Here is a 19095-nt window from a genome sequence, read left to right as displayed (position 1 = left end):
TATAGACAGGGTGGATAGCAAGAAGCTTTTTCCCAGAGTGGGGGATTCAATTACTAGGGGTCACGAGTTCAAAGTGAGAGGGGAAAAGTTTAGGGGGGATATGCGTGGAAAGTTCTTTACGCAGAGGGTGGTGGGTGCCTGGAACGCGTTGCCAGCGGAGGTGGTAGATGCGGGCACGATAGCGTCTTTTAAGATGTATCTAGACAGATACATGAATGGGCAGGAAGCAAAGAGATACAGACCCTTAGAAATAGGCGACAGGTTTAGATAGAGGATCTGGATCGGCGCAGGCTTGGAGGGCCGAAGGGCCTGTTCCTGTGCTGTAATTTTCTTTTTTCTTTTTGTTCTTTGATCCCAGTTTCTTTGAGAAAGGTGACCGAGACGTTAAACCAATAACTTTTTGTATCTCATTTGTATTTGCCATTCAGCCCCTCATGCCTGCTCCGCCATTCAATAAGATCATGGCTAAACTAATTGTGGATTTAACTCCACTTTCTTGCCTGCCCCTCTTTTTCCCCCCCCCCCCCCCTTTTCCCCCCCTCCCCAGCTCCCTTGTAGACCAGAAATCTGCCTAACTCGGCCTTGAATATATTCAATGACCCAGCCTCCACTGTTCTCTGGGGAAGAGAATTCTAAAGTTTAACAACCCTCTGAGAGAAGACAAAAAAATTCCAGAAATAATGGGGAATCAGGGTCTAACGAGAATGAGGAACTTGAAGAAATCTGTATAAGAAATAGTACAGGAAAAATTAATGGGACTAAGTGGTGACAAATCCCCTCGACTCATGACTTGCATCCTACGATTGTAAGAGGTCGCTGCAGGGATGATAGATACACTGGTTTTGATCTTTCAGAATTTCATAAATTCTAGATCAGTTCTCAAGGTTTGGAAGGTGGCAAACATGACTTCCACTATTTTTAAAAGAGAAAAATGGGAACTATATGTCAGTTAGTCCAATATCAGTAGCAGGCAAAATGCTGCAATTTATTAGAGGTGTGGTAACAGGGCACTTAGAAAATCATCATATAGTTGAAGAGAATTAACATGGATTTATGAAAGGGAAATAGTGTTTGACAAATCTGTTAGATATTTTTGAGAAAGTAACTATTAGGATGGATAAGGGAGATTCAGTGAATATAGTGTATTTGGATTTTCAAAAAGCATTTCAGGTGCCACACGAGGTTATTACACAAAATTAGGAATCCTGGGATGGGGGTAATATGTTAGCATGGATTGGATAATGGACAGAAAACAGAGTAGGAACAAACAGGACATTTTCTGATTGGCAGGATGTGATGAGTGGAGTCCCGCAGGGGTCTGTGCTGAGGCCTCAACATTTTACAATTTATATCAATGACTTCGATGAGGGGAGTGATAGCACAGTAGCTAAATTTGCAGATAATGCAAAGATAGGTAGGAAAGTATGTTGTGAAGAGGGCATGAGGTTGCAGACCGATATAGTTAGGTTGAGTGAGTGGGCAAAAATCTGGCAGAGTACGATGTGGGAAAATGTGAAATTGTTCACTTTGGCAAAAGCAGAGTATTACTTAAACGGAGAACTGCAGAATTTCGAAGTGCAGAGGGATTTAGGTGTTCTAGTGCATGAGTCGCAAAAAGTTAGAATGCAGGCGCAGCAGGTAATATAGAAGGCTAATGGAATGCTATCCTTTATTACGAGAGGAATTGAAAATAAAAGTAAGGATGTTATGCTTCAGTTATACAGGGCATTGATGAGACTACATCTCGAATACTGTGTGCAGTTTTGGTCTCCTTATTTAAAGAAGTATGTAAACGCTACGGGGGCGGTTCAGAGGAGGTTTACTGGATTGATACCTGGATACCTTGTGAGGAAAGGTTGGACAGATGGGCTTGTTTTCACTGGAGTTTAGAAGAGTAAGGGGAGACTTGATTGAAGTATATAAGATCCTGAATGGTCTAGACAAGGTGGATGTGGAGAGGATGTTTTCTTTTGTGGGTGAGTCCAGAACTAGGGGGCACTGTTTTAAAATTCGTGGTCGCTCTTCTGGACCGAGATGAGGAGAATTTTTTTTTTTTTTTGAGGGTTCTGCGGCTTTGGATCTCTGCCTCTGAAGGTGGTGGAGGCGGGGTAATTGAATATTTTTAAGGCGGTGATAGATTCTTGTTAGGCAAGGGAATCCAGGGTTATCAGGCGTAGATGGGAATGTGAAATTCGAAACACAAACAGAACAACTATGATTGTATTGAATGGTAGAGCAGGCTTGAGGGGCCAAATGGCCTACTTCTGTTCCTATGTTTGTATCAGTATTTGGACCTCAGCTATTTGCAATCTATATTAATGAGTTAGATGAGGGGACTGAGTGTAACATGTCCAAGTTTTCTGTTGCAAAGTTAGGTGGTAAAGTAAGTGGTGAGGAGGATGAAGAGAGACTGCAGAGGGCTATAGACAGATGGGTGAGTGGACAAGAAGATGGTAGATGGAATACAATGTGGCGAATCCCCCACAATCAACATGGGCATGGAAACCACCTGCTGATTACCACCTACTGTGCGCGCCCCCCCCCCCCCCAAGCTGATGAATCAGTACTCCATGTTGGACACCATTTGGAAGAAGCACTGAGGGTGGTAAGGGTACAGAATGTATTCTGGGTGGGGGAATTTAATGTCTATCGCCAAGAGTGGCTCGTAGCACCACTACTGACTGAGCTCTAAAGGACATAACTGTGAGACTGGGTCTGTGGTGAGGGAGCCAATGAGGGAAAAACCTACTTGACCTCATCCTCACCAATCAGCCTGTCACTGATGCATCTGCCCGTGAGCCTATTGGTAGGAGTGACCACCACACTGTCCTTGTGGAGACAAAGTCCTGTCTTCACATTGAGGGTACCCGCCATCGTGTTGTGTGGCAGTACCACTGTGCTAGATGGGATAGATTTTAAACAACTCAAAACTAGGCATCCATGAGGCACTGTGGGCCATCAGCAGCAGCAGAATTGTATTCAACCACACCTGTAACCTCATGGCCTGACCTATCCCCCACTTTACCATTACCATCAAGCTGGGGGATCAGTCTTGGTTCAATGAAGAGTGCAGGCCAGGAGCAGCACCAAGCATACCTAAAGTTGAGATGTCAACCTGGTGAAGCTACAACCCAGGGCTACATGTATGTCAAACAACAGAAGCAACATGCAATAGACGGAGCTAAGCGAACCCACAACCAATGATTCAAATTGAAGCTCTGGAGTCCTGCCAGATCCAGTCATGAATAGCGGTAGACAATTAACTAAAAGAAGGCGGGGTCTCCACAAATATCCCCATTTTAAATGATGGGGGAGCCCAGAATATCAGTGTAAAAGACCAGGCTGAATCATTTGCATCTTCAGCCAGAAGTGCCAAGTAGATGATCCATCTCTGCCTCCCCCTGAGGTCCACAGCATTACAGATGCCAGTTTTCAGCCAGTTCGATTCACTCCATGTGATATCGAGGAACAGCCGAAGGAACTGGATACTGTAAAAGCTATGGACTCTGATAATCCAGCAGTAGTAATGAAGCCATGTGCTCCAGAACTGGCTGCGCCCCTAACCAAGCTGTTCCAGTACAGCTACAACACTGGCATCTACCCAACAATGTGGAAAATTGCCCAGATGTGTCCTGTACGCAAAAAGCAGGACAAATGCAACCTGCCAATTACCGCAATATCAGTCTGCTCTCAATCAATCCGTACAGTGATGGAAGTTGTCATTGACAGTGGCTGTCAAGCGGCACTTACTCAGCAATAACCTGCTCACTGACACTCGGTTTGGGTTCCGACAGGGCCAAAAAGCTGAACTCGAAGTGAGGTGAGAATGACTGCCCTTGACATCAAGGAACCCTAGCAAAACTGGAGTCAGTGGCAATCAAAGGGGAAAACTCTACACTGGTTGGAGTCACACCTAGCACGGGATGAAAAGAGCGCTGGAGAGAACATGCTGTGAGAACAGCAGGAGGTCTGCTGGCACAGTGGGATGGAAGTGGCGAAGAGAGAGAGCACTGAGGACAGCGGAAGGCCTGCGAGCATAGTGGGGCAAAAGGAATGATGCAGTATTGCAAGAACAAGGGGCCCGCGAGCACTGTGGGGTTAAAGGGTTGGCAGAGCGAGACCAAGCACTGAGAACAAAGAACAGTACAGCACAGGAACAGGCCATTCGGCCCTCCAAGCCTGCGCCGATCTTGGTGCCTGCCGAAACTAACACCTTCTGCACTTCCGGGGCCCGTATCCCTCTGTTCCCTTCCTATTCATATATTTGTCAAGATGTCTCTTAAACGTCGCTATCGTATCTGCTTCCACCACCTCCCCTGGCAGCAAGTTCCAGGCACTCACCACCCTCTGTGTAAAAAAAAAACTTGCCTCGCACATCCCCTCTAAACTTTGCCCCTCGCACCTTAAACCTATATCCCCTAGTAACTGACTCTTCCACCCTGGGAAAAAGCTTCTGACTATCCACTCTGTCCATGCCGCTCATAACTTTGTAAACCTCTATCATGTCGCCCCTCCACCTCCGTCATTCCAGTGAAAACAATCTGAGTTTTTCCAACCTCTCCTCATAGCTAATGCCCTCCAGACCAGGCAACATCCTGGTAAACCTCCTCTGTACCCTCTCCAAAGCCTCCACGTCCTTCTGGTAGTGTGGTGACCAGAATTGCACGCAATATTCTAAGTGTGGCCTAACTAAGGTTCTGTACAGCTGCAACATGACTTGCCAATTTTTATACTCTATGCCCCGACCGATGAAGGCAAGCATGCCGTATGCCTTCTTGACTACCTTATCCACCTGCGTTGCCACTTTCAGTGACCTGTGGACCTGTACGCCCAGATCTCTCTGCCTGTCAATACTCTTAAGGGTTCTGCCATTTACTGTATACCTCCCACCTGCATTATACCATCCAAAATGCATTACCTCACATTTGTCCGGATTAAACTCCATCTGCCATTTCTCCGGACATCGGGAAGCCCACAGCACGGTGAGGTGAAAGGGGTGATCGATAGAGATAGCACAGTGAGAACTGCAGGGTGTCCACGAGCACACTGGGATAAAAGGGCAAAGAGAGAGAGCTGTCAATGAAACGAGCTGCAGTGGGCACTCAGATCTGTGAATCAAAGGAGCTGCAGCTGGCTCTCTGAGAAAGAGAGAGAGCTTTCAATCAAAGGAATTGCAGTGGGTAATCTCGGTGTGAGAGAGCTGTCAAAGGAGTTGTAGTCGGTCCTCACTGAGAGGGAGAGAGCTGTCGATTAAAGAAGCTGAACTTTAACTGGAGAGAGTCTGGCGTGGCGCTGGATCTGCGAGGAACCTACTACCTCTACATGCCAGAATTTGGAAAAAAAGAATCAAACCATAACATCACAGGAAAGTGGTGAGTTGATTGGCTGGTGAGTATTTGCTGCTTAGCAACTCCGTCTAAACAACTGGGAGTTTCAAAATGTTTAAAATATTAACTATTAATAACAAATGGGTAGCTGGTGAGTCTTGTCTTTTATTAAATAAGGTTTATTACTGTTGGTAGCGTTTTGAGTATTGGTAGGGTCTGTTAAGAGGTATGGTAGATTAGTCTTGGTAAAGTTTAGTATTAGCAGTAGTAAGGTTATTATTACTAGTGGTAAAATATATTACTATTGGTAAGGTTATTAGTATTAGCAGGATTTAGTTGTACCAAGGTTTATTATCTAATCGATCGAGGAATGGCAGATTGCTCCAACCTCTGCAGTGCAGAACCTGTGCTATGTGGGAACTCCAGGACATTTCTTGGGTTGTGGATAACCATATGCGCAGGATGTGTCATCAGTTGCAGCAGCTTAAACTCTGAGTTTCTGAAATTGAGCAGCAGCTGGGTCACTGCGGTGCGTTCATGAGGATGGGAGCTTCGTGGATAGCACATTTACAGATGTCACCCCGCAGCTTAAGAGTATGCAGGGAGAGAGGGAATTTGTGACCATTAGACAATCAAGAAGAATCAGGCAGGCAGTGCAGGAGACCCTTGAATGTGTCTCGCTCTCCAACATGTATTCAGTTCTGAATACTGAGGAAGGTGATGGTTCTGTTGGAGAGTGCAGCCAGAACCAAGGCCATGACATTGTGGGTGGCTCAGCTGCACAGGTGGGCACAAGGAAGACTGGAAGAGCAATAGTGATCGGAGAATCAGTAGGGGAACAGACAAGCATTTCTGTGGCTGCAGATGTGAATCTAGGATGGTATGTTGCCTCTCTGGTGCTAGGGTCAAGGATGCCACTGAAGGCTGCAGAGCACTCCGAGGGGGGAGAGTAAACGGCCAGCAGTCGTGGTCCACATTGGTGCTAACGACATAGGTAGGAAGAGGGATCTGGTCCTGCAGAAAATAGTGAGGATAGTGCAGATGAATGTGTGGCTGGAATGATGGTGCAGGAAGGGAGGGTTTTAGATTCCTGGGACACTGGGACCAATTCTGGAGAAGGTTGGACCTGCACAGGCCAGGCGTGTTGCACTTGAACAGAGCTGGGACTGATTTTTTTTTTTAATTCATTCATGGGATGTGGGCGTCACTGGCTATGCCAGCATTTATTGCCCATCCTGAATTGCCCTTGAGAAGGTGGTGGTGAGCTGCCTTCTTGAACCGCTGCAGTCCATTTGTGGTAGGTAGATCCACAGTGCTGTTAGGAAGGGAGTTCCAGGATTTTGACCCAGCGACAGTGAAGGAACGGCGATATAGTTCCAAGTCAGGATGGTGTGTGACTTGGAGGGGAACTTGCAGGTGGTGGTGTTCCCATGCATTTGCTGCCCTTGTCCTTCTAGTTGGTAGAGGTTGCGGGTTTGGAAGGTGCTGTCTAAGGAGCCTTGGTGCATTGCTGCAGTGCATCTTGTAGATGGTACACACTGCTGCTACTGTGCGTCGGTGGTGGAGGGAGTGAATGTTTGTAGATGGTGTGCCAATCAAGCGGGCTGCTTTGTCCTGGATGGTGTCGAGCTTCTTAAGTGTTGTTGGAGCTACACCCATCCAGGCAAGTGGAGATTATTCCATCACACTCCTGACCTGTGCCTTGTAGATGGTGGACAGGCTTTGGGGAGTCAGGAGGTGAGTTACTCACCTCAGGATTCCTAGCCTCTGACCTGCTCTTGTAGCCATGGTATTTATATGGCTACTCCAGTTCAGTTTCTGGTCAATGGTAGCCCCTAGGATGTTGATAGTGGGGGATTCAGCGATGGTAATGCCGTTGAATGTCAAGGGGAGATGGTTAGATTCTGTCTCTTGTTGGAGATGGTCATTGCCTGGCACTTGTGTGGTGCGAATGTTACTTGCCACTTATCAGCCCAGCCTGGATATTGTCCAGGTCTTGTTGCATTTCTACACTGACTGCTTCAGTATCTGAGGAGTCACGAATGGTGCTGAACATTGTGCAATCATCAGCGAACATCCCCACTTCTGACCTTATGATTGAAGGAAGGTCATTGATGAAGCAGCTGAAGATGGTTGGGCCGAGGGCACTACCCTGAGGAACTCCTGCAGTGATGTTCTGGGACTGTGATAATTGACCTCCAACAACCACAACCATCTTCCTTTGCGCTAGGTATGACTCCAGCCAGTGGAGGGTTTTCCCCCTGATTTCCATTGACCTCAGTTTTGCTAGGGCTCCTTGATGCCATACTCTGTCAAATGCTGTCTTGATGTCAAGGGCAGTCACTCTCACCTCACCTCTCGAGTTCAGCTCTTTTGTCCATGTTTGAACCAGGCTGTAATGAGGTCAGGAGCTGAGTGGCCCTGGCGGAACCCAAACTGAGCGTCACTGAGCAGGTTATTGCTAAGCAAGTGCCGCTTGATGGCACTGTTAATGATCCCTTCCATCACTTTACTGATGATTGAGAGTAGGCTGATGGGGCGGTAATTGGCCGGGTTGGACTTGTCCTGCTTTTTGTGTACAGGACATACCTGGGCAATTTTCCACATTGCAGGGTAGATGCCAGTGTTGTAGCTGTACTGGAACTGCTTGGCTAGGGGCGCGGCAAATTCTGGAGCACAGGTCTTCAGTACTATTGCCGGAATATTGTCAGGGCCCATAGCTTTTGCAGTATCCAGTGCCTTCAATCGTTTCTTGATATCACGCGGAGTGAATCAAGTTGGCTGAAATCTGGCATCTGTGATGCTGGAGACTTCAGGAGGAGGCCGAGATGGATCGTCAACTCGGCACTTCTGGCTGAAGATTGTTGCAAATGCTTCAGCCTTATCTTTCGCCCTGATGTGCTGGGCTCCCCCATCATTGACGATGGAGATATTTGTGGAGCCACCTCCTCCAGTTAGTTGTTTAATTATCCACCACCATTCACAGCTGGATGTGGCGGGACTGCAGAGCTTAGATCTGATCCGTTGTTTATGGGATCGCTTAGATCTGTCTATCGCATGCTGCTTGCGCAGTTTGGCATGCAGATAGTCCTGTGTTGTAGCTTCACCAGGTTGACACCTCATTTTGAGGTATGCCTGGTGCTGCTCCTGGCATGCCCTCCTGCACTCTTCATTGAACCAGGGTTGGTCTCCTGGCTTGACGGTAATGGTAGAGTGGGGGATATGCCAGGCCATGAGGTTACAGATTGTGGTTGAGTACAATTCTGCTGCTGATGGCCCACAGCGCCTCATGGATGCCCAGTTTTGCATTGCTAGATCTGTTTGAAATCTATCCCATTTAGCATGGTGATAGTGCCACACAACACGCTGGACGGTATCCTCCGTGTGAAGGCGGGACTTCATCTCCACAAGTACTGTGCCGTGGTCACTCCTACCAATACTGTCATGGAATGAAGCATCTGTGGTAGGCAGATTGGTGAGGACGAGGTCAAGTATGTTTTCCCCTCGTGTTGGTTCACTCACCACCTGTCGCAGACCCAGTCTAGCAGCTATGTCCTTCAGGACTTGGCCAGCTCGGTCAGTAGTGGTGCTACCGAGCCAGTCTTGGTGATGGACATTGAAGTCCCCCACCCAGAGTACATTTTGTGCCCTTGCCACCCTCAGTGCTTCCTCCAAGTGGTGTTCAACATGGAGGAGTATTGACTCATCAGCTGAGGGAGGGCGGTAGGTGGTAATCAGTAGAAGGTTACCTTGCCCATGTTTGACCTGATGCCATGAGACTTCATGGGGTCCGGAGTCGATTTTAAGGACTTCCAGGGCAACTCCCTCCCTACTATATACCATTGTGCCACCACCTCTGGTGGGTCTGTCCTGCTGGTGGGACAAGACACACCCGGGGATGGTGATGGCAGCGTCTGGGATATTGTCTGTAAGGTATGATTCCGTGAGTATGACATTTTCAGGCTGTTGCTTGACTAGTCTGTGGGACAGCTCTCCCAACTTTGACACAGGCCCCCAGATGTTAGTAAGGAGGACTTTGAAGGGTCGACAGGGCTGGGTTTGCTGTTGTCGTTTCCGGTGCCTAGCTCGATGCTGGGTGGTCCGTCTGGTTTCATTCCTTTTTGTAGACTTTGTAGCGGTTAGATACAACTGAGTGGCTTGCTAGGCCATTTCAGAGGGCATGTAAGAGTTAACCACATTGCTGTGGGTCTGGAGTCACATGTAGGCCAGACCAGGGAAGGACTGCAGATTTCATTCCCTAAAGGACATTAGTGAACCTTGTGGGATCATTTGCTGGTGCTATTGGGGAGGGTTTAACTAACTTGGCAGGGGTATGGGAACCAGGAGGAAATATCAGAGGACTACCAAGGTGCACAAAATACTGGGAAAGATGGATAGCACTGGAGTAGAGAATAGTAAGTTATTAGGTGGGGTTAGAGTAAGGGAGAAAGTAATGAAGTCTAAATCCGGGTTAATGTGCATGTATGTGAATGCACGGAGTGTAAATGAGATTGGTGCGTTACAGGCGCAGATTGACGTGGAAATCTGATGTTACGACTGAGGCAGGAGGTGTGCACTGTTAAATCAGACCCACTTCTCCATCGGTCACAACATATATTTAAATTTTCCCACTTACCGAAACGGTCAGTCAGATAATCTTTGTCCCCAGAATAAAGCACACCAACCAGGTTTCTTTATTAAACGACAAAATTATTGGTTTATTATAAACCATGTCTTAACCAATAATAAAGTAAAGCATACACACACATTGAAATATTAAAGCCCCTTATTTATCGTAGCCCTCACGCGCACACACAGTGCCGCTTAACCGGGAAAACCTTTTTGTTTGCAGCTGTTACAAAGAAATAAATAAAACACTGGGGCTGAAAAAAAGGGATGGAAGGAAGTCCTTTGTTTCGGTGAGGTGTCCCAAAGGTGTTGATGGCTGTCAATGGGATCTTCCTAGAACAGTTCTTTCCAGGCGATGATGTTGACCAGTTTGGTAGGCTTCCAAGAGATGCAGCTATAGAAGGTTTCAGCCAGGTTGCAGCAACAGAAGGCTCCAAATAAGTCTTGCAGCAGGGAGGCAGCAGCAAGGATTTCAGTTGCACACATTTGACATGCAAGTTCTTTAATCGTACAGGCTTCAAATACGGGAGGAAATAGGAATCTCTTCATGCAGGACTTATTTTGAAAGAGGTGAGCTTTCTTCTGGCAAGTCAGGAAGCAGCTTTCTTCTGTTTCAGGCCAAAGACCAACTGTCATTTTTAAAAAACAGTTCAAAATTAAACTCAAACTTCCCAGAACCAAGTCCTGTGACCTCCATAAATCTTGGCTTGTCACCCCTCACCAAATATTTCTCAAGCTAACCCCTGCTGTGTTCTTTGAAAGCAGGTGCCTTCCAGTAACTGTTTACTCTCCGGTCAAGCCTTCCTTTTCAAAAAAAAACACTAAGTTCAGCTTCTTCAAGATTCCAGGTGAATCAATGTCCATAACATTTTAAAAAAGAAATAGAAGTAATCTCTTAATAATATGGCTATAACAGAGACCTGGCTCAAAGAAGACTAGGTATTGAATATTCCTGGATACAGGGTGTTCAGGAAAGATAGGGAAGAGAAAACAGGGTGGCAGCATTGATTAAGAAGAGCATTACAGTGCTGGAGAAAAAGGATGTCCCAGAGGGGTTGAGGCCAAAATCAATTTGGCTAGAGCTAGGGAACACAAAAGGTGCAGTTACGTTGCTCAGTGTTGTCCATAGGCCACCAACTGCTGGGAAGGACGTGGAGGAACAAATTTTCTGGAAATTCGAGAGGTGCAGAAATTATAGCGTAGTTATAAGGGACTTTAATTACTCAAACACAGACTGGAATATAGTAGTGAGGGGCAAAATTTCCTAGAGTGTATTCAGGAAAATTTTCTGCAGTATGTTTCCAAACTAATGAGAAAGGAGGCACTGCTAGACCTGGTTCTTGGGAATGAGCTGGGCCAAGTGGATCAAGTATTCGTTGATGGTCATTTAGGGGACAGTGATCATTATATCATAAGGTTTAGGCTGACTATGGAAAAGGACAAAGAACAAACCAGGGAATAGTGTGGAAAAGTGGAGTTGAGGTAGAAGACCAGCCACGATCTTGTTGAATGGCCTACTGCAGCTCCTATTTCTTGTGTTCCCAGGCTAAGATAGATCGCAAATTTATTAAAGCATTTTAAAATTGTATATTGTTTTTGAGTGATCTATGTTGAGAGGTTATAAATTTTAACCAAAATGAATTGGCCTTATTCCAGATAAGCAAGACTCTATAGGTCTAATTGATAAAACAGATCTACTTTGCGTTTCAGTCACTTATTAATGCGCCTTTCATTTTTGTAATTTATGTATAATGGCTTTCTTTTCCCCTTACAGTACACGATATGGAATTTTATCCCAAAGAATTTATTTGAACAATTCAGAAGAATAGCCAATTTCTACTTTCTTGTAATTTTTCTTGTACAAGTAAGTGTACCTAGTAACTGTATGAAACTTTATCATGGGGTTGAACATGCCACAACTGGTTGAAGCCTTTAATTAGCAAACAAATATTTAGTTCTAAAATTGATCTCACTATGAACATTGAACACCCCACTCACTTATCATCCGTGATTCAGACTTGGGAACCAGAGGTTATATTACTGCCAATGTGTTTAAATGACATTATGACCACCTGGAAAGTGTGTTCCTGTTTTTGTATATAAATTAAGTCAAATAAGACATTGAAAGCATTGAGTTAATCTTACAAACAATACTAATATGGAGGACAATTTGGGCTAAAAGTTGGAATATATTGATGTATCCAATTTCTTTTACAAACTATTTCTTTGTCACAGGCCTTCGGCTCAAAATTGTTGGTGATAAGTTCTGCACCGGCACATTCTCAGTAATTGTGCTGGAAATTAAATTTGACTGGCAAAGATACCAGAATTAAAGTGGGGAGAAGGAGGAGGAAAAGACACCATTCATTGGATTGATAGCAATAGCAATGTTTTGTAAACTTTATACTTGTGAATCTTGATTCCAATCTTCAACAAATTGAAAATGAATCACATGTTAACCTCTGTTTTGTTAATCCTGTTTTTGTGACCAATTTTTCTATTTCTCATTGTGCATGGATTGTTTCATTTTAAGCTGTCCTGCAGCACCATTCCTTGTGCTTTGCAATACTGAAAATATCTATCATGACTTGTAATGAATTTCTTTTTAAAATTTGCCACAACACAAAATATAATCACTCATTGAGTTTTATTGTTACAGTGAGCAATGCTACCTGATTAATGAACTGTTGGAAGACTTGGGTTGACATTGACAACAAGTTTTCTGCATTCAAATATTTAAGATTAAAATTTGAGAGGACAAGTTTGTTCTGTAGATTTTGGGGTGCAGTAGCAATTATTCTGAGTAGACACACTTTTTTGTTGAGGCAAAAGTATGCCCAGTATGTCACTGAGCCTATACAGAGTCTCCCCAGTCTATTTTTGGAGGCTAAGGTTCTGGCTCCAAAAATACAAATAGCATATGCACCAAGGCAAGATGATATGAGCATTCGTCATCTTCTGATGAAGATTTTTACACTCTTGGAAGTTGCCATAATAGCTATTTTCATACTATATATACTATGTTGATTAATTTTGAAACCAAAGCCTAGAAATTATTGGCTATGTTAGGAGAATGCTTAACAGAAGTTTAAAGCTTAACACAAAGGTAACACCAACAGTAATTCCCAGGCATAAGAAAGTAATGGTCAGAAACAAGTGTATATATTTTGTAAATGGATTGCCACAATATCCATGATATCTTGTAACAATTTGTGATGCAATTTGAGGTATATTCTGTGATGTGAAGTATGCACTTCAGAAAATCTTTGCTTATTGACAAATTCTACTCAAAAATGCTGGAATACACTAAACTATGTCGAGAATCTAAATTTTCAGAGGACCCACCCACCCCTTCTCCTATGGGAAGGAAACGCATTCTCAAAAATTCTCACCTTTGTCAATATAAGATTATCTCTATGTAGCTGTAGTTACTGTTCTGGGATTGCTGTTAATAGTAAAATCAATAGGTTTTTAAGCTCAGAGGGTAGAAGTGACCTGGCAGTAGTTGTTGGGAAAGGAAAGACCTATACTGTGGTTTGTGGAGGAGAGGAAAAGAATGTATTTGAGTAATACCATCCTCTGGCACCATTAAAATCGATCATCTTCAGTTCATTTTCCACATATATTTTCGCTGCTATGGAAATAATTTGATCTATCTTGGTCCAATATGTGCTCCCTAGTCAGCATTTTATTGCCAACAGTGTGAATTAGAACTATTAAGGGTGAGTTTGGCCTTGTGCTATATCTTTCAGTCAAGGTTTCAAAACGTGTACATTGATGCATTCACATAGTTTATGGAATTTTAAGTTGTCTTTTCATATTGGTTCCTTTTATCTTTTCCAGCTGATGATAGATACTCCTACCAGCCCTTACACCAGTGGACTGCCATTGTTTTTTGTAATTACAGTAACTGCAATCAAACAGGTAAGAAATGAAGCTAGTATTTATTTATTAGCCCTGAAATAATTAAATATTTTTCAAATTCTTTTTACTTTGGTTGAGTTGGTTACTTAAACCATTTCTGACTAAGAAGGCAGATGGACATCTTGCTCACGTTCTGAAATTGGTCACTAAGGTATTTGAAAAACTGAGACTGATTTTAGTCCATTTTATTCTTGTGATAAGTCTTTTTGTTCAGTTAGTGGAGAGAAATCTACATGCTACTACTCTGGAATAGCACCCAAGGGTGGGACAATGATAAGAAACCCCATCATATTTTCAGAGTTTTGAGGGTGTTATTCTTCAGCAAAAATATTTTTGGCCCTTTAACAGTTATCCATGTCACATTTCAGTGCCCCTGTTGTGTAATGCATTTGAATCCTGATATGGATTTTATTTTCATAATTTAATATCAGAATTTAAAGTTGAAAATGACCAATGGCATAACAGATTATTAAATGCTAAACAAAGCACTTGTCACTGTCCCAAATATCTACTTGCACTCTGTCTAATCAGTCACTCTGTTAAGTGGTTAGGCTGACTGTCTTTTTACAGAAGTTGACTCCCACTGCCTGTAACTGCTAGCATGATAGTGGGACCTGGGAGCGTAACAGTGTAGCTTCCTTGTGATCTGGATCATATCTGTGTCTTAAGCATGTGTACCCCTTTAGTCTCTCCAAAGGCAAATCAAGTAAATGCTGGGCAAAGTGTCGTTTGATTTTTAAATTGCTTCATCGCATAGATGAGACAGATAGCTATTACAGAAACAAGGCTTAAGGAGGGACAGGATTTCCTGGTTACAGGGTTTTCAGATGTGATAGGGAGGGGGATAAGAAAGGAGGGGGAGTGGCAATTCTGGTCAAGGAAACTGTTACAGCTGTGAGGAGAGATGATATGTTGGAAGGTTCATCAAATGAGGCCATATGGATTGAGCTAAGGAACAAAAAAGGGGCAATTACACTGCTGGGAATGTACTATAGACCCCTAAATAGTCAGAGGGAGATAGAAGAGCAGATATGTAGGCAAATCTCTGAGAAGTGACAGGTCGGCGCAACATCGAGGGCCGAAGGGCCTGTACTGCGTTGTAATGCGTTGTAATGTTCTAATAGAACGCTATGCCATGTGACTTATCATAATCCGCTCAATCGCCTTTAGTGTACCAATACAAAAATACCAGCACACATTGTTTGGGCTGTTCAGATGATGTGAAAATACAAGGTATGTTGTATGTCTAATGTAGTATTTTGTCATATGCTCTTAGAAAATCCATATGAACCATGCCCACTGCATTTACACATCTTAATTTATTCTGTTTTTTGTCAAAGATGAGGTTAGTCAAGCATGATGTGCCTTTCAGAAATCATGTCCTCACTGTAGAGAATAACTCGTGTTTCTTCAAACGTTTAGTAACTTCCTCCCATGTTCTTGAATTTTATAGTTTGCCAACAATTGAAGTATGACTTATTTATCTTATTTTTTTCGAAGGGGCATCACATTTGTCACCTTGCAGTCCTCTGTCACAGTTTTCTTTCTTCCCTTGCCTTCTTGAGGATCCTAACTGATTCCTTGATTTCAAATTTCAGCATAGTGCCGTTTCTCTTGAATATTAATATCCACAGACTAATCTACACCCATGACTGGCGGGTATGCAATCCCATTATCTACCTCCTTTATCAAAACTGTAGAAGACTACAGGTTTTTAAAATATAAGCTTTCCCTTTCTCCAGCCTTTGTGGTGTCCTGACTATGAGCTTTCTTAACTTGATTTCTCAATTTGGAGAAAAAGTTGCATTTTTGATTGCATATGGAAAGATTTCTACCACTGTATAAGCAGTTCACTTTTTTTTTTTTAGTTCTGTCTGTATTTTTTTTCCAGGTAATGCCTTTCTCCCCACCTTTGCTTCCTTGATTATATTGATCTTTTGTGGTGCTGCTATCTATTGTCAAATGAGCAAAGGGAATAGGGCATTCTGCACAAACTGATTTTAGTTGGACACACTGCAAAGATGGTTCTTTTTATCAAATACTGCCGTGTATAGTGAACTTCACCTAGTCTAAGGCTGCATTTGCACCAGGTTGATAGAGTTGGTGCATTAACTTTGCATCAACGGTAAAGTTATGTGATAGAATTCTGAAGTTAAGGCCCAACCTATATGGGACAAAACAGAATGAGACTCTCTACTTGTTTAGTGTTTAGAGATACAGCACTGAAACAGGCCCTTCGGCCCACCGAGTCTGTGCCGACCATCAACCACCCATTTATACTAATCCGACACTAATCCCATATTCCTACCACATCCCAACCTGTCCCTATATTTCCCTACCACCTACCTATACTAGTGGCAATTTATAATGGCCAATTTACCTACCAACCTGCAAGTCTTTTGGCTTGTGGGAGGAAACCAGAGCACCTGGAGAAAAGCCACGCAGACACAGGGAGAACTTGCAGACTCCACACAGGCAGTACCCAGAATTGAACCCGGGTCGCTGGAGCTGTGAGGCTGCGGTGCTAACCACTGCGCCGCCCCTTAGTAAGGTCAGGTCCTGATTCCAGATTTGCACTACAAGTTTAGTGGAAGTGCGATGCTTCACACTGACATTGTACATTCAGCTTAAGTTTTAAGTGCTTTGTTTTATCCTGCTTTGTACATGCTTTGTTCAAAGTTACCAAATATATATGCCCCATGCAGAGGTCATTTACATTTATTTGCATATCACACTAAATTTAAGAGGAATACTGTTTTAATGACTATTTTTGGATATATACATTGTAATTTATCTGCAAAGTTACTTAAATTTTCAATGCCTAGTACTAATCTGATCTAAGCTGAAACATGAATCGGTGGTGATGCATAATATTTAATCTGCATGAAGCTTCAAAGGTAAATGAATGAGTACTTCCCTCCTTTTCCCCATCATCGCTTTTTAAAAGGAGTTGAAAAAGCTAATTGCAAGTTAATTGACAACTGTTATAGTTAAATGCCCCAGAGTGGTTTGTTCGCCCATGCCAGGTACCATTGTAAGGCACTTTTCAAAGTTGTGAAAAGGTAAAATAGTACAAACATTTGAATCAGCAGGCATTTTTATAAACTTAACTTGTACTGAAACCATGGAAGTGCCACAGCATTTCAAAAATAGTTAGTAAAGAGAAAATAAATGGTACATTTGATCCTTAAACAGTGTTGGCAGAATGCGTTTTGTCTGTATTCTGAAATGGTATGGACATGGCAAGAAGTCTGAATTCATGTCTAAAATAGATGATGAAATTTTATTTATTTAGGGCTACGAGGATTGGTTACGACATAAGGCAGACAATGAAGTAAATAACACTCCTGTGTATGTGATTCGAAGTGGTTGCCTTGTCCAGACACGATCACAAAACATAAGAGTAAGTCTTTTCCAGTTTTTGTTGTGCATTAAAGTTTGTTTTATTTGTTCTTGGGATGTGAGTGTCACTGGCAAGGCCAGCATTTATTACCCATCCCTAATTGCTCTTGAGAAAGTGGTGGTGAGCTGTCTTAGAGTCATAATCATAATGGCAAAATCCATGCTGGCTATCTGTAGAGCAGTCCAGTCAGTCTCATTCTCCTGCTTTATCCCCATAGCCCTGCAAGTTTATTTCCCTCAAGTGCCCATCAAATTTCTTTTTGAAATCATTAATCATTTCCAGTTCCTCCACTCTTGTAGGCAGGAGTTCCAAGCCATTACAACTCGCTGCATTAAAAAAAAAGTTCTTCCTTACATCTGTAGGTAGGTGAACCCACACTTTCCCTCTTGTATTCTAATTCCAGAGTCTGACCTAAACCTGTCCAGGTGAGGTAAAATAGTTAAGGCTCACAACTCGTTATTCTTTTAACGATATTGTACCATGGATAACATACTAACATTGGAACACTGTTCCCTTTTAATTTCAATCAGTACCCACATATGCTGTTCCCTTTTGACTCTCTTTAATTTCAAACACTACTCACCCCGGCTCTCACTCAGGAGTCTGTTCCCAGCTGTGCAGGTGATTGAGTTCACCCACACTTATCCTTGCATGTTGCCCAGTCTGTCCTAAAGACACACTTATAGTACAAAGGTCACACCCGTAAGAATGATTGACACAATACCCCCCCTTCAGATCTTAATCTTTTGCTGCAATCTATAGACTGCTCGACTTGATCACTTCCACGTCCTGAGTTTTTGAATAGCCCAGTAACACATACAGGTGTTTTGATGGGGAAAATTCTGGGCTTATCAGCATGATCAGGTTGGTGAATGAGTTTTACCTTCGGTAACAAGTTTGAGATTAACATTTCCATTGGAAATGGAGGCCGATTCAAACATTGTGGAACCATGGCTGTAATTTTGTAAGTCCTGTTAACAGCTTGGGCACAGGAGTACAGTGGTCAGGACAGTCACTTAAGTTTGAAAACCCATTATGTGGTATGATTTGCTCCAGCTATAACCTGGTTATCATATTCATGAAGTTAATCCATCATGTCAGTGTCTGCATGAATAATTTCATTTCAGTTCCCAGTTTGCTTTAAGAGTTCAGTTAAAAGTCCTGTTGGTTCCTGGAATACAAAGCTTGGCGCATTTCTGGTGGTTGTCAATTTATAAATTGTCTTTGCAGTACAGCCACTTAATCTTTTACTGTCCGTTTAAGTTAAATGTGCACATGCGACAGGACTGGCTACGTATCCCGTCCACATCTATTGCTCAAAACCTTAAAATCTGTGTTTCCTAATCCTTGTACGATCAACTAAAGGGAATAGCTTTTCCTTGTCTACATTATCTAAATGCCAAAATCTTGTACACCTCTTCAAATCTCCCCTCAATCTCCTTTGTTCCAAGGAGAACAACACCAGCATCTCCAACCTAACCTTTTAGCGATAACAGGATAGCTGGAACTATTCTCGTAAATCTCCTCTGCACCCTTTCAAGGATCTTCACATCCTTTCTATAGTATGATGACCAGAGTGGGGCGACTCTGTAACGACTAACAGTGGACCTAGCACTGAACTTTGGGGAACACAACTGTCTACTATCCTCCAGTTTGAAAAACAGCCATTTGCCATGACTCGCTGTTTTCTGTCCTTAAGCCAATCTTTTATCCAAGCTGACACTGACCCTCCTATTCCATGAGCCTCAATGTTGTTAACCAGCCATTTATGTGGTACTTTGTCAAATACTTTCTCAATCCATATCGAGAACA

The 19095-nt window shown here is 43.2% G+C and overlaps 1 protein-coding gene across 1 annotated transcript in view; it reads left to right on the top strand.

Annotated features, from left to right (window-relative positions):
- atp11b (ATPase phospholipid transporting 11B) overlaps window positions 1-19095 on the top strand; it is a 168099-nt gene that overhangs the window by 12122 nt on the left and 136882 nt on the right. Inside the window, exons 3-5 of the mRNA XM_068042349.1 lie at window positions 11731-11820; window positions 13800-13880; window positions 17176-17283. Of these exons, the coding sequence (XP_067898450.1) occupies window positions 11731-11820; window positions 13800-13880; window positions 17176-17283 (279 nt within the window). The remainder of the gene's footprint in view (window positions 1-11730; window positions 11821-13799; window positions 13881-17175; window positions 17284-19095) is intronic.

The sequence above is a fragment of the Heterodontus francisci genome, chromosome 11, assembly GCF_036365525.1.
Source record: "Heterodontus francisci isolate sHetFra1 chromosome 11, sHetFra1.hap1, whole genome shotgun sequence".
In the NCBI taxonomy this organism is placed as follows: domain Eukaryota; kingdom Metazoa; phylum Chordata; class Chondrichthyes; order Heterodontiformes; family Heterodontidae; genus Heterodontus; species Heterodontus francisci.
Note: the sequence above shows the minus strand (reverse complement) of the source record. Positions and strands in the feature narration are given on the sequence as shown.